The 16,435-nt window shown below is 39.3% G+C and overlaps 2 protein-coding genes across 2 annotated transcripts; one reads left to right on the top strand and one right to left on the bottom strand.

Moving 5' to 3' along the window:
* Positions 1 to 1,466: 1,466 nt before the first annotated feature.
* LOC127368424 (leucine-rich repeat-containing protein 19-like) lies at positions 1,467 to 4,809 on the top strand. The gene is made up of 3 exons (XM_051409259.1): positions 1,467 to 1,577; positions 2,891 to 3,079; positions 3,257 to 4,809. The coding sequence occupies exons 2-3, from the start codon at positions 2,914 to 2,916 to the stop codon at positions 3,649 to 3,651; spliced, it is 561 nt and encodes a 186-aa protein (XP_051265219.1). The 5' UTR covers positions 1,467 to 1,577; positions 2,891 to 2,913; the 3' UTR covers positions 3,652 to 4,809.
* A 378-nt stretch (positions 4,810 to 5,187) lies between these two features.
* Positions 5,188 to 7,123, bottom strand: tmem125b (transmembrane protein 125b). Its single transcript, XM_051409258.1, has one exon. It carries the CDS (start codon positions 6,357 to 6,359, stop codon positions 5,619 to 5,621), a length of 741 nt encoding a protein of 246 aa, XP_051265218.1. The 5' UTR covers positions 6,360 to 7,123; the 3' UTR covers positions 5,188 to 5,618.
* Between the last annotated feature and the right edge of the window lie 9,312 nt (positions 7,124 to 16,435).

The raw sequence follows: 16,435 nt of genomic DNA, 5'->3' as shown, positions 1-16,435 counted from the left end.
GTCCTTTTGAAGTTACTGCTTTCTCACACAAAAATGTCTTCATGATCTCTGTGGTTTGTGGCTCAGTGGCATCATCTTTTAAAAAATGATTTATTTTAAGACAGCAGAAAAGTAAATTAATTAAACTGCAGCAAAAGCTGTTTTTCTGAGTTTTGTGTACAAAGTGAATTTCCCAGTTATCCTTCGCACAGCAGGCTGTATTCTTAGTAATAAAATGTGCTGCGAGGTGTCTCTGAATCGAGTGTCAGAAAAAAAAGACACTTGAAGCTCTTCTGAAGACACAGTAGTTATTTTCACTGGCATTTTTTGCTCCTGTCAAACTTTTATTCACTACTGTGGCTCGCTGTTCACTGCTATATAGAAGTCCTGCATGAAAACAGCCTAATCAAAAGAGAACACAAATATCTTTTGTCAAGTGGCAAGTAGAGCCCACCCACAGCCACCCACAAGGAAAAAGTACATGAAAACAATCTGGACATTGCAAGGAGCTCATTTAATAATTAATACATTTGTTATGTATTTTGTCAGTATTGCTTCATGTTGCCACAAAATGCTTAAATTAACTCTCCGAAATGCTTTCTGGTAACATTTCTTTCCAGTTCAACTTTGAATCCTCCCTGGCAGACATGACAATGTCAGACAGTTAAATGAATTGTGAATGAATGAAATTACACTGTCACTGTTCACATTGTCCATAATTAGCCTGTAATTATTGTTGAAAGTCGTTTGTGATAAATTATCTTAAAGAATTGCTCTTGCGTTTTAATGATAATGGCATTAAAAAAATAAGGGGTTTAGGGGCTTCCTTAGGTTTGTGCAAATTGTTGTTTTCTTTTGGAACATTTTTAATAGAAGTTTTTATGAAATATCTCGATTTTAAACTTAGATTTGGTTATTTTCCCCATCATTCATTCAAGGGTGGCTGGAAATGTTAAAATCAGATAAATATTTCTACTTTTACAGTTTCTGACTGTAAAATATGAGGCAACCTGCCTCCTCAGTGCCACCACTTAGACATCTGATGATTTAGTGGTTCAAGAAAAAGAAATATGAAAGAAAAAGCCACTGAAGCAATGTAAGGCCAGAGATTTCCCCTACATAGACACACAGCATGTAGACTCTGTGGAGTGTGTTTGTTTCACACATGTGATAACAGTGCCACTGTCTGGCCTCAGAGCACAGATGCAACAATTGTGACAATTTATCCACAGGCTTTCTTTGATTGATTATTGACCTCTATTTTGGAAGAGTAAATTGTGGAAATAACATTGTTGCCTTGTCTTATAACCCGTAACAAAAATACTGAATGTATATAAAAACATGTTTGAAGTCACTCCTGAATTGAATACGGAGTGAAAAGGGAATTAGGAGGAGAAATGGGTGGTTGACCTGATAAAGTTACTTATTAACATCTCTGTCTTAGGGCATGGTGCAGGAAGGGTGACATTATAGTCTGCAACCTTTGCCCAGCAAGACTTATTTTTCAACAAGGAGCTGAAGAGGAAGACAAAAACAGCAGTTAAAAGTCAAGTCTAAGAGACAAACACCTGCTCTGTCAGTTATCCTATTTTGTACAGGTAAGTCATTTTAGATTTGTCTTCTGTGTTTGTGTGTTTGTGTTGTTGTTGTTGTTGTTGTTGTAGTAGTGCCTTATATGTACCAATATGTGTTTCTTGGTGATGTAGGTTACACAGTATTTGGTCTGCTGTAGTCATATGACCAGTGTTTGACTGAGACACTGCTACTGTGTTGGCCTGCATTCATTTTACCATTATCGCCTGTATCTATTGTTGCCTCAAATTACACATAGCCAAAATATACTGTATGGAAACACTGTGTCTACTGTCTGGATTGGGGATTATTATCCATAACATAAGTATGTTCATTCTGTTCAAAGTTAATTAGTAAGCATTTCAGGACTATTATAATGAATGTTGCTCAAGACCTCCCTAATATCATGTGATGGCTTCTGTGTGCATTCTTGTTCAGGTCAAATCGTTTGTTAATAAATCGTCATTTTTATTGGCTGGTTGAAGGCACCTGTTAGCTCATGGATTACACATTCATTAGTTTTTTATATTTTTATTTGGAATGAACGATATCATCAGCTGATGATGATAAGAGCCTTTTATATTCTGCTCTGGAGGAGGTTTATTGCGGATATTTCATGGTTTTGATTCCCCAAAACAAAGGATTACAATCATTGTGCATGTAAATAAAGTCTAATAATATCTTTGAAACTAAATGTGTGTAAATGGAAGATCAATCAATCAAATTCTATGAAAAAATAGAAAGGGTTAGGACAATAAAGAGGAATTTGGTCAATAAACTCTAAACATGCTTTAAGAATTCATATATATAATTATAATTTCATTTATGATCATATAATTCCTTTCATATACCAGCATCGGTTTTAAAGATTATTGATAGTTACAAGACACTAGTTTGTTGGTTATGAAATGTGAAAAGTGGCATGGGTCATACATTAACGGATGGATTCCCATTCTCTTATAACAACACCTATATGTACATAAAGTTACTGGTAGCTGGAGTTGTTCCTTCTCTCTAAACTGGCTGCAAAAAAACCAACAACTTCTCATTTCTAAAGATAATATGTGAGATGGCAACAAAATCACAGTCTTTGTGTAAAAACAACAACATCTTTTTTAAGTTCAGCTACAGCCTTGAGTTAGTCAAATCGTATTTTCCAAAGGTATGGTCTTCTTAGTGCAAATTTCCCTCCTTGCATTTCCCTGCATAGTGTTTCCTCAGGATGGTATCACAAAAGGGAACAATTTTCAAAACCTAAGCATTTAAAATGCTGTGCCTCTCCCAAAACCCACTCATGATCGTCAGCAGATGTAATCAGTTGATGATTTGCCTTCTTTAGGTTTCTTCCCTCAGGACACAGAGATGGGTCGGTGGAGCTGCAGCGTCTTCGTGGTGTTTTTGTTCTGTGGAGCTTTTATTAAAGAAGCACATCTGGCTACAGTATCTGATGTTGGAGGACACAAAGGTGCTCAGAGACACCTTCTGATGGAAGAAGATCACTTAAACAGTAACAGTACTGACATTCGAAGTGAGTAACAAAAGACTCACTCTGTTGAGTATTTTACCATCATCCATAACTATTTATGACCAGGTGTGTTTGAGGGACTTTGAACTTTATAACACTTCATTTACAGGAAACTGAATGCACTGGTGTTAACCTCACTGTATTTAAAGTTATCTTATTTTTTTCCTGCTCACTTCCTAGGGGCAGCCAACCCAGACAAGGGCTCAAAGTCTGTGGAGTGGTCCTATCTGGCTGCAGGACTGGGCACAGTCCTCACCATCTCACTCATCATTGTGATGGCTGTCAAGTTTCGCCTCTTCCATCGCTTCATAGCCAGCTACAGACACTCCCTGCTCCAGGAGGCCGACGGGGTCAGCCAGTACGGCCAGGAGGAGGCGTCCTTCCCTAACAGCGGGATGGGTAGAATGGGAGTGGCTGGAGGGACTCCAAGAGGACTGGACGAAGATGATGATGGCTTCATTGAGGATAACTATATCCAGGCCAGTGAGAAAGACAGGGCAGAGAGAGAAAGAGAGGAGAATGGCGAGGAAGGGGTAGAAGACAGCGACGATGATCTTCAGTTCACTATAGGGTGATTAGATAAAGGGAAACTTCATCGGAAACTGCAGGTTTACATCTAAGATTTAATGACACTATGGAGAAGATGTTGATTCTAAACCTTTCTGGCTTGTAACCCTTTAAAATGAATCATACTGCCTACCTGCAACCTCTTCACACAGCATCACACCATGTCAATGAACTATTAGGGGTTCCACCAAAGAGTGAGTTCCCCTCAAAAAGTCTCATATTGTTTCATTTAAACAATTGCTATAGGCCAGAAAGGGCATAACTCTACATATCACATAAAAAAGATTTTATTTGTTTGTCAGAATTGTGTTTTTTTTCTTTTTTCTTGTTCCATTTAATCATTTCGGGGGATTATCCCGTGAGCCCTTGGAGGGGCCATGACCCTTAGCTTGGGAACCGTTGAAAGTGCACAGTAGATAAATGTATGATAAATGTGAAAAATGAATGAGGCACAGTTATATATATCCAAACCTGGACTAATATTTAGGAGGATCTACTGGCATAAATGGAATATAATACTCATAGTTATGTTTTCATTAGTGTATAATCAACTACATATAGGAACGGATGAGTTTTCGTTACCTTAGAATGAGCCGTTTTTATCTACAGCCGGACAAACCAAACATTGGAACAGTAAGTACACTTCACAGTCAGTTAATTAGTTACTCAATCTGCAACTTCACCACTAGATAGCACTAAATCCTACACACTTTTCCTTTGAATAGCACTATAATAAAGTAAATATATAAACAGAAGTAAATAGATTTTCTGAAAATTGTTACTGTTTGAAATTATTTGAGTGCAATATAATAGTTGTGAGCACATTGTCATGGTTTTGGATTTTCTTTGGTGGTTTCCTGTTTTATTTTGTAATGTTCCTTCTCTTGGGCCTTTTTTTTCCTTCACTTCCTGTCTTTGTCTGTTTTCCCTCCAGTTTTGATTATTTTCACCTGTGTCTTGTCATCCCTCCCCTCACCTGTGTATTGAGTCTTTGTGTTTTCTTGGTTCTGCGTCAGTTCCCCATGGATACTCTGCTCTTGGTGTTTTCCCTACCAGTTCCTGTTTGTTTTTCCTCTTTACTTTTTCTGGAATTATACCAGTTTACCTGTCTGCCTACCTGTTCTTGCACCAGCCTGTAAGTTTTCTTCAATAAATCACTGAAGTTATTCTGCTGCCTGGCCTGTCTTGCATTTGGGTCCAACCCTTATATTTTTCTAATTGTAACCCACATCCCATCATATACTTCGACTGGGTGCACGATATCAGATTCAGTGAAGGAAAAAGTGTTATCTGCACCTTGCTGATGTCATGTTTGCCTACAGTATATATACTTTGCGCTTTTCCCAAAAGAGATCCAGTAAGTCGATATGTTGCCAGACAGATTATCATACAATATAATAAAAGGAATGTGTTGTGTCTGTATATATCCATCTATAAGTTGTTGCTAATGAAAAATGTTGATGGCATCGTTTGAGTAAGTAAAGTATTTACATTCAAGTTATGCTGGTTGATTTATAATTTGGCTGTGAATCAACAACAAAGAATGAATGAAACAACTTGACACTTTATTGTTTTTGTGTAGTCTGAATGTAAAGAAAGTTACAGGTTTCAGCCTAAAAGTGCCCAGCGTGTGCGAAAGGCAGGAACTTGAGTGTGTTCATGTAAGATGGCAAAAGATATTTTAAAGCATTTGTACGTATAGTCTGAAATCATTTTATTAGAAATGTACTTCAAATGTCATATCCATTCTTTCATTTACTTTGCTAACTTTCTAATCTTTGAGTCAGTGAAAACAAATATTATGAATACAGAAAAAATGTGAAACAGTAATATTTTGATTTGCTATAACTTACAGTATAATAAGAGTCTATAATTTCAACCACAAATACTCAGTTGTATGAAAATGGTGCATCCAGCCAGTAAAAACATGCAGAAGGATTACTGATCCATCAACTGTTTTGTTACAACCTTTCTCTCAGTGATTTCGCCCATTTAGTCCATTCAGATCAGGCTGGTCCTGCTGGAGGATGTCTCTCTCCTGGCCTGGCTCGTCTGTCCTCCTGACACACTGAACACCCTGACAGCTCGGCTGCCCAACCTTCTCACTCTGCTCATTCTCATCATCATCATCATCATCATCCCTCTGCTCCCTTCTTCTTTTAAGGTAGATGAGCACACTGTAGCCCACCACAGCTAGAGCCATGCCTGTCCCAGCAGCCATCAGCACCAGACTAGACACCAACATTTCCCTGCTGTCATGACCTTGGTTGCCAATTGTGGCTACGCAGAGAAGCACTGTCCCACAGACCATCACTGCCAGCCCCACAGCTAAGATCAGCGCTGGGTCAGCCCTCCCGCCGCTCTTCAGCTGGTCGATCCGACGTCGGCTGTGCACACAGTTCATGTCCTGTATGGCAGAGCTGAGAAGCTGCTTGAGCAGAACAGCCAGGGCTAATAAGCAGAGGGTCGTACCCACCCCAAGGCGCCACTCGCCAGACAGGCTGGTGGTGGTGGAGGAGAGGAGGCCCACACCACCCAGGCCCAGCCCCACTATGAGGGCCACCGAGGCACAGTAACACAAAAGGGAGTGGCGTGGCTCTCTGAACCACCAAAGCTCCACTTGATCTTCCACGACACGACGCTGCATCAGCGTGGGGTCCAGGTAGAGCTCAGAAGGGTGATGGATGGTGTGGCGGGGCTGGTAGAAGGTCTGCATCTCAGGTGTGGCAGTGGTCCCAACGCCAATCCACAACCGCCTTGTAAGATTGTGCTGTATTTCAAGTCAATGATCAAAATACAACCGTATAAAAGTGTTCAACAACATGAATTTAACAGTAACTCTTCTATTTACAACAACCAATATGGTAACCGTATTAAACATCCTGGGCTTCAGCTAAACTTCTGTGAAAAGTCCCTTGGACTTAAATGAGTGTCATGTGTTGCTCTCCATCCATCTGCATCCCATCACACAACCTTAGCCAAAGCATTACAATGGTTAGTTTGGAAGATCAGTTACTTGGTCTTGTCCATGTTTCCATTCTGAATAAATGATGTTCCATGTAAAAATAATCCAGTTTCCGGGAGAATCTTCCACCAGTTAAGTTGTACATTTCATTTGCTCAAGCTGCTTTCAACTCTTCTCAGTATCCTGACTTCAAGCTGGAGGCAGAAAAACTGCAAGGACCCATCTGCAGAGACGCAGGCACTTCCACTGTGTAATACTCACTGCAAGTAGAGAAATCATAGTGATGTTGACATCCTGGCTGGGGGTTGTATACGTAGCCCGTCCACGTTTGTCACGATCACCACAGAGACTGTACTAGTGTCACAGATTGATAATCTTTGCCCTCTTCACATTCTCTACCCCAGTGCCAGGCAGACCAGAGGACCCCCCTCCTCCTCCGCTCATCACAGGGGAACACCATCTTGTCTGGTTAAGTGGGGAAAAAGACGGGTCACAATAGCAGTGTTGGATCATGGTTTGGACAGAGATTGGCGACATTGTCCACCAAGCCTGCGCACAGACAATGGGCTGACCGGTGAACACAATGACTGTGCTGCAGGAGGCGGGCAGTGGTGTGTGTGAGCCGTGGAGGGGTGTTGCATTGCTGTTGTGGAGGGCTGAGTGATGTCAGTGTGTACTGATAATGGTGTTTCTGTGATCCTAAGGATAGCGTCATTCACACACTATTCTGAGCCTGTTAGATAGCCCACAGTGAGTGGGACACTTGAGCCTGCTGATCTGTGTTTTCCAGTACTACACCTGCATAGCTAAAAATATGTACTCAAAACATTTTGCTTTGAATTTAAAGGATTATAGTTGGACACTCTGGGAAATACACTTTTTTTGCTTTGAGATTTAGATGAGAAGATTGATACCACTTTGTATCTACCTATTAAATATAACATGTCTTATCTTATTAGTTTAATTCATATAGAAACATGTAAAAATGAGATGTCGTTTTACAAGTGGCTATGTGCCTGAATATTTCTCCGCCCCCACCATAAACTCTGCCCAGCCAGCCAAGAGATAACTGAGATATGTATTCATTAGTGAGCTTTAGGTGGGCTTTTTAGCTTTGGGCACCGCCAGGCTATCCATTTCACCCCATTTCCTCTTTTTGCCAAGCTAATCACCTTGCGGCTGTAACTTCATATTTAACAGACAGATTTTGTGAGTGTAATCTTCTCATCTAACTCTTGGAAAGAAAAAATAAGTGTAACAAAAATGTCATAAGTTTATTTTACATGATCTGCAGTATAACTTTTATATTTACATTTCCTTCCCCAGAATTATGGCATCTGAGACGCTAGTGCACTTTTGGATTGTTTGTAAGCAATCTTCAACCGTAGCCGTTCAATAGGCTTTTCTTACAGTGGACAGTCGGACTTGTCAAACAAATATGTAACTGATAGAATTACAGTATTGATGGCTGCATTCTATTTAGTTTTTCCAGTACCAGGGCCATGCTATCACACTTGCTTGCTTGGACAGTGGAATGGAGCTATTTTAAGTGTAAGTACACCTAACAAGTCTTCTAGCAAATGTAAAAAATGCATCAGAGACCTGCAAAGGTCAGCCACTTTAGGGGCGTGGCCTCGACACTGGATTGACTGACAGACTGGCAGGAACAGTTAACTGGAGTACCAGCTATAAGCAGCTGCTGACCGACTCTGTATCTGCACTGGAAACACACAGAGCTTTTACAGTCACTAGAAGCACATTCACTTCTTTTTGTAAAAACTGTGTAGTACATGTGTTGTAGCTAAGCTAGCAGCTCAGAGAGGTTAACCTGTGGGATCAAGGTAAATGTTGCAGTCTGGTGGTGCTTTTTCAACCATCTAAAGCACATGTCTAAACCATTGTGCCAAGATAGGAAAAGTACCAAGTAAAGGGTCAGCAAAAACTCTACTAAACACTACTTTTTATATATATATAAATGTCGTGATGTAAAGTAGTCCCAAATGGTCGACTCTCTCAGCATTGGCCTTGCAAGGTTCAGGGTGATGAGAGGAGAGGGATGTAGAGATGTTCCGCACATGCACACCTAATCCTTGGGCTTTGAACCTTTCCAGTTAAAAGTTAACTGAATGACCTCAAAAGCTACAGCAACTATTCCTGTAACATTATAAACAGTTCTGAGTGGTGCTGCAATCTGAACAAAATGATTTCAAATGAGCAAATTGTTTTGTAATTTCCAGTGACAGAATGCAATCAAGAAAAAGACAGATGCAGAGCCACTATATCTCTCAATCTAAAACTCCTTGTTCAGGTCCAACATTGTGACATGTTACAAGTGGCAAATGACAGGAACTGGCAATGAAGAAACTCAGTAGTGTGTCCATACTGTTGTACAGGTCTATAGTAGAAAAGTCACTGTTGCATAACTTTTCAACAGTGGTGATGTGCTGATGCTGAGCCACTTGGTGTCCTTTACTTATTTTGCAAAATGCAGAGGGACAAGCCAGTGAAGGCCACCTTGCTGAAGGAGTGGGGCCAGAGCTCAAAATGCACTTACTCCCCCTAGTGAACGATAAAATATATAAACACATGAAGGAATGGAAGGCTGATGGATGGATGAATGGAAATTATTGCACTCACTTATTATACAGCATGTTATGTCATCGCTTTGAACAAAGTGCTACCTACAGTTGGTCCTTGACAGCCATTATCAGAGATGGAGATGTAACTGCTGCCTTTCTATCTGATTGTTCAAACACCTTCTATTGGAGAAACAATGATTTTAAACCGTTTTTCTACAGTCAATTTCATCCAGGCTGTTTCATTTGAATGGTTCCTAAAAGACTTAATTTCTTGCAATGACCAGAATTAGTACTGAGTACTGAGACGGGGTTGACTTTACGGGTGCCGGTTGATCTATACCCGGTAAATTATTTTTTTTTAAGTCAGAGTTGCTTTTATAGTAGAATATGAATGCGAATCCTAAGGAGAAACTCACTGGTCCGCCCCCAGTAAATCTGATTCATTCACAAGGTGGAAACAAATTACTCATGGTACATTAATAATGTATTGTCACTCAAATCAGGACACAAGGTGGGACATATTAGTTTAGAATAATTATTATTGATTACCATTATTAGTAGATGCAGTTGCTAGGTTACTAGCTGCGCTTTTACTGTAGTCTCTTTCTTTCTCCATGCTACAAAATACAATGTCTGTTTGTTATGAATACTGCCCTTGTAAAAAAAAAAAAAAGCTACTTTTCCCATTTTCTCCAGAAATGAAATAAATACAACAATATTTGAAGAATCTTTTTTTGACAGGTTATTATGTAATTGGCATCTTGCAGAACAGCTGTTAAATGTGTATGTTTAACAGTTTGTTAGCCTTGTGTTTAAACAGCCTGTCATTTGTCGGTTGCCTTCTGGGAGAGATTCCAGTGCAACAGGCTAACTGGATGTAGAAAACTGATATGTGAATAAACTACATATTTTGAATTCCTGATCAAAAAATATACCATTCTGCTTTTTATTCATTTCTCAAACTGGCTACAATTCTGGCATGCTATATAGAGTGTCCATATGTGTTTGGACAGTGACATATTTTTGCATTTACTGTGCAATTTTCTACTGTCACTGTAAGTAGGACTATTTCTTTTAAAAAGGGCTACAATGCCCACAGTGACCCTCATATCTCCTTAAATTATGAAAAATGGGACCTCATAGCCATGTTTCAGTGAATATTACAAGTCACATCAGCAGAAAATGTCTCACACATAGCGACTGTACTATTCGTAAACACTTCCTAAAAAGACAGTGTTAGACAAAGCCATACGTTTTTGGTAAAACAATATTTACTCTTTATATACATTACATACATTTTATACATACATTATTTAAATGTATGTATAAAATGCAGTGTTTTTTCATAAATTCAACTTTCCCATTTACTTTAATAATTCATCAACAGTACAGTTATACAGTATCTGTATTCCTGTGTAAAATGTAGTGGTATTGTTGCCAAAGATCAACCTGTAGAGGGCAGCAGCCTCCAAGTTTGGACAGCAGCCGATAGGATGCCCATATAATAATACTGTAGATGCAGCGGTCAAAGTATTCAGATCTTTTACTTAATTAAAAGCAATCTCACAATGTAAAAATAGACCATTGCAAGTAAAAGTCTTAAAAACGCAGAAGTAATAACATCTAAATGAATTTCAAGTATTAAAAGTAAAAGTAATTTTCATTTAGCTGTATGTAGCTAGTTGAGGTGGAGCTAATTTTAATTACTTTATATCCTGATTGGTAGTGTAATCTATGACAATGCATCATATTTTATGAGCTGATCAAATGTTTTGTTTGATAATATGCAAAATACGTAGTAAATCTGTCAAATTAATGTAGTGAAGTAAAAATGACTATCTCTGAAATGTAGTGAAATACCCAAGTAAAGTACAAGTAAAACACTTGAATAAATGTACTGTTTTGACATTTCACTGCTTCCTGCATTATCAGATGGTTGCTGACACAGAGCATCAAAGTGGCTGTGTAGGGTCCCGTGGTCACCAAGGACTCTCAAAATTCTCTGTTTATTTGATCGGTGTATATTGTACAAAATACATTCAAATAATCAAACATCTTTCGATATCACCTAAGAAGAACATCCACAAGAACATCCTTATTTAGCTTCAAGCTGTGCTGGGTGTGTGGAGGAGGAATATAATTTCTACTTAAAGTCTTAAAAAAGTGTTTGTTGGTTATGGTTAAGATTAAAGTAGGGGGCTGTAGGAGTGTTCAGCAGAGACAACGGTCTCCACAAACCCGCACCACTATGCTGTCTGACAAACATGAGTCCAAGAATGTGCCGCCGAGAGATTTGTGTGAACAGTTTATCATTCTGGCCTGAAACTCCTGCAGCTGATTTCACTGACAGGTGCAACATCATCCAGAGAGGATGAACTAATCTCACAGTTGCAGACCACTGGGTTAGACAAACAGGGCTTGTGACCAGAGCATCGCTGTCCCAGTTTCTCCTCTACCAGCTGGTGAATAGTGGGAGGAAATGTGTCTCTCTCGTCTCTCAACAGCAGCTGTTGAGGTGTACTGAAACTTAGGTGCTTAAGTGCTCACATGCCGTCATTGGATACACTGTAACTGAACCGTGAAGCCTGTCGATGCCAGCTACTGCAGCTGTGTGAACGCAGAGCAGAGAACGGCTGGAAAAAACAGCATGCACGCTCAGCAAAATGTCCCCTAAAGGTTAATTAAATAAGAAATGTGGCCCGAGTAGAAGTCACAGTATTTACTGAAAAGCTGTTCACATGCAACTGCACATTTCCACGACTGCTGTGACTGTGTGTGAGCATGATGGAAGCCTCTCTTGAATCCACAATGTTGAGAAAATGTGGCACATCATCCAGACCAGCTGCTGTGACAAATGGAAAGGATCTGCTGCCAGTTTTTGAGGCCCAGGTGACAACAGGTGACACACTAGGCAAACACGGACAAACCTTACCAATCCGGACTTTTTACTACTCCCCACAAATTATGAGCCCTTGCATGGATGTAGTTTAACCAGATGTCCCTCAGGAAGACAGAGAGTGACTTCATCTCAGAAACAGCAATGATCTGTAGGCAGATTGTCAAAAAACTTCAGTGATGATGAATTTTGATGTGACATGTGCTGTACTCTGCAGAATAAGATGGTAACTGTTTTACACTATACATCTGCAGTGTATCAATTTATTATAAGTAGATAGTTATTGCAATACATGTCACACACACACACACACACACACACACACACACACCTCTTCTCAGCAGTAAAGTCAGCTCTTCAACAACTGCTACATAAGAAATACTGGGTATTGAATAATAATGGCACTCGTCAGCTCCAGAGGAAGAATCCCACTGACTTCAGTAATCTGCTGACTTTTCCTCCACCGTCGGGTTGACAGGTGGTATTGAGTGATATCTCAATATATAACTATTTGACAGATTGCCATTACCTGCTAAACATTAGGGCGTTAGTATACTGGCATTGTTATTTAGCTTAAAGCATCAGAAAGCGTGGCTGTCTGGTTATTGCATTTTTGCTTGAAATAAATGTATACGTCTGTTGTTTTCTCAATTCTTGAATGTCTTTAGAGGGTAAAAGCTTTCAACCTACACAAACTTTGCTAACCTTTTTCTTTTTGGCTTTCTTTCAGATACTGTTTGCAGTAGTGGCTTGTACTGTCACGGCAGGGGAAAAACGAGGGCAGCTCCCTGGTTTAGAGGCATACAAGTCACAGGATGTTTGACTGTGGACAGAGGCCAGAGAACCATGGCCTGTGATAGGCATTCAAAATCTGTTCTCTAGTATTTTTATAAATCTCAGTTCATTGACAATCTCTCAATCTCAGAAATACACTGCATCCTGCTTAATCCTCAGTGTGCTAAAAGCCTTTTCATTTAGTCATGACTCACTCCTCACAGCAAATTGACTGTAAATTCAATTTAGTCTGTGTTATCTCTGATGGGTGAGAATCAGATTTGCAACTAAACCAGAAACATTTTGTGTGCTACATCAATATGCACCACTTACATTTTGACTTGAGCAAGCAAGAAGGGCACAAACAATAACAAATACTGTACTTTACATGTTATAATTATCTTTTAAAGTACAAAACCTACTACATGTGAGCTATTTCTATGAGGAGCTGGTTCTGTGCATGTTATATAATAAGCCTACTGCATGATGGCTATCAAATTAAAACTAAAAACTCATTACTTTTGTGATTCCCAAGTCATTTTCCTGACCACTTGCAGTATTGAGGGTTATATCTTGAAGAGAAAATTAGGCAGCTGTTTGTGTTTGGATATTTTCCTGTATGGCTAAACACCCTGGTCACAGATCAGAATCAGAATTTGTTACGGCCAGGGCTGGAACGGGCTAATATCACATTGGCTGATAGCGCTAACACACTTATTTTCAGACAATAATTCCTGTAACAGATGTGAACACCTGTTCAACAACCACTTTCAGTCTGCTCTTGCTGCCTCATTCTTGCTGGATGGTTTCTGTGAAACCATGACAACAGGCCCCAGCTATCATGCTATCATGATTTTCTCCTCAGTGCCATGACTTTATTGGCTGTGAATACAATTGTTTGTGCAATCTGTGTATTTACTATATGTTGAGGTTGGGAGGGGGATTAAGTTATCCTTCAGCTTATCTCCATCAAAATGACTGATTATGCTGTCAGCAATGGTTGTGGCCTACATTTGAAAGACAGCCTTGTTTGCTCTGGCTGGGAGCCACTAGACCTTGTAAATACTACGGATGCACTTTTATCTGCAGACGAGTATTACCTCATTGTGTTTAGTAAGAGCAATAACGCTGCAGTTTGGTTAATGAAAGTGGTACAGGGGGCCTTTTCCTGTTGCTGCTGCCTCTGAGAAACTGTATAGCCTGCGGTTCACCTTAGTGTTCGCATAATTTGCATATAGATGAGAATCATATCACATTATTGCATTGGGGGTATATTAATAATGGGGTTGTTGAACAGGATACGGTACTGTACAACAGACTTGTGTAGATGCAGAAACAGGTGGAGCCCAGAGCAGTGGTTTCTGCCTTACTGACTTCACAACTTTCTGCTTTGCATCAGCCAGACTTTCTTTCTTTCTCTTGTTTATGCCAAAGAATTTGTTGCCTGCGTCGATCCACTGTCACATTTCTGACTAGGCTTCTAGCTGGCTACTTCACAAAGGGTCTAAATTACTCCCCCCCACCCAAACTGAACACAAAAACACCACAGGGACACAAAATTGTTTGACCTCCTGATCCCCTCCTATCTGCTCCCGCTAGTCCCCACCACTGTAGCACTATTACAGGTCTGTCATGCTCTTAAATTGATTTCACTGGCTCAGTGGGTTTGACATGGACAGCCCAAGGACCCTAACTCTCACACACACGTATACCTGTATATACACACAGTGGTACTTTCTTGATTAGTATTAGTAGTACACTCAATAAAAAAGGGGAAAGAGCTGGGCTGTCTGGATAAACACTGTGTCAAAGTGCATTTCTTTGATGTTAAATTTCTTAGTTATTTCACTCAACCTAGCAGTGGCCTGCATGTTACTTTTCCTGCTCTCTATCCAGGCAGCTGCATCATGAAGACAGCCCACAGATGAATGTTTACAGTAGAGCCTCAATAAAACGTATTGAAGATACTTATCTTGCTAACGGTGTATTTTTTAAAAAGCAGCGCAAGCTTGGGAAGGCAGGACAAATTTCCACAAAGCAGTCAACCTAACCATCCCAAATCTACTAGGTGGTACCAAAAAATAAATTATTTTGGATTATAGCAAACATTTGTTGTTATTTTGTCCATACTGGTTGTTATGGAAAAGTTGCACGTGTCGCTAGGATAGGATGGCTAGCTATTAAATCTTAATACTGTTTTTGTTTTCATCATTTTGTGTTAGAGATGACAACGTGTTGTTTCAGGTCTTCACCATCATCAGGTTGTATAAGTTACTATATGTTAGCTTTTATAAAATAAGTCCCTACAAACACACAGGTTTTTCGCTGTAGACGTATTGACATTTCACAGTAGGACAAAGGTGGTAAGAATAAAATTAATGATGGCTGAATTCCATTTCTGTTTCAGGGTCTGGGGCCATTGTTAATGTTATTAAAACACCTGTGGTCTTCATCCTGTGACAAGTCATAACGCCTGCAGTGAAAAAGGCCTTTTTTCCTTAAGACTGTGTGGTGTACAGCCTGATTGACAGCTCCCTCACTCTCCTATTAGTTTTGTTGCACCTGATGAGGCAAATTACACCTTTTAGTTAGTAGTTTTGGTGATCAGCCGAATAATTGATTAATAATTGAAAACACATGATGTGGGTTTTGCAGTAATATACAAAATGTGTTACAATTTAAGAATTTGTGTTAATATTCAAAGATTTGATTTAAGTAGTGAATTAAAAGAGACAAAGATATCACAATGTCAGGTTAGTTTTATATATTTCTGTTGAATTAATATAACACAATACTGTTAATGACTTATTTTAACTTACTTGCAGATTGCAACCAACTGAATTCTACTTGGTCTTGGCCGGAAAAAGTCCCTACTTTAGAAACATGGTGGACTCAGTGGAGGAGGAACCGCTCTCTCTGTAGATAGAAATGGCTCATTCTAAGATAACGAAAACACAGTTCTTATTTTCAGGTGATCATACAATATAAAAATACTCATACTAATAGTAATATATTATACACTATACTAAGCCTGTTCACCCTGCTGGGGGAGGTGCAGAGAGCAGCTAGTTCCCTCAGGCAGTGAGGCTGTTGAACAACAATTCATTATGCAAATTAATAATAATTCTTATTTTTATGATTTAAAAAAATAAAAATTGACTCCCTGACCTGTTTTTTTTGGGGTGGGAGGTAACATAAAGGAAACTAAATTTCCCTCTTCAACCTTGGTGTTAATGACAATAAAATATCCTTGAATCCTTGAATATTATGTTCCATTTCTGCAAATAGATCCTCCTAAATGTCACACACTGGACCTTTTATACATGGGTCAAATCAGCCCAGCACATGTTCTCTGCCATAGCGACCCAGCACTTGTATGGTATTTGTAGTTCTTTTGTTTCTATATTCTATTATATTTTGGAGATAGAAACAGTTGCTGAACATAAAATATAAAATCCAGGCTGCTGTTTCCAATGTCAAGAATACATTTTCAGTATTATAATAACAGAACAGAAGATTAAAACATCATCGTTTTAAGGAGAGGGAGTACAAATACTACAACTATTCTACTAATATTT

The sequence above is a fragment of the Dicentrarchus labrax genome, unplaced genomic scaffold (assembly GCF_905237075.1).
Source record: "Dicentrarchus labrax unplaced genomic scaffold, dlabrax2021, whole genome shotgun sequence".
NCBI classification, from domain to species: domain Eukaryota; kingdom Metazoa; phylum Chordata; class Actinopteri; family Moronidae; genus Dicentrarchus; species Dicentrarchus labrax.
The sequence above is the reverse complement of the archived record's forward strand: the minus strand, read 5'-3'. Positions and strand labels throughout refer to the sequence as shown.

What these genes read in the sequence shown, in the direction of transcription:
- LOC127368424 (XM_051409259.1), top strand. Translation starts at nt 2,914, where the DNA reads ATGGGTCGGTGGAGCTGCAGCGTCTTCGTGGTGTTTTTGTTCTGTGGA. An exon ending in TAACAGTACTGACATTCGAA is followed by an intron (nt 3,080 to 3,256) that starts GTGAGTAACAAA and finishes CTCACTTCCTAG; the next exon opens with GGGCAGCCAACCCAGACAAG.
- tmem125b (XM_051409258.1), bottom strand. Translation starts at nt 6,359, where the DNA reads ATGCAGACCTTCTACCAGCCCCGCCACACCATCCATCACCCTTCTGAG.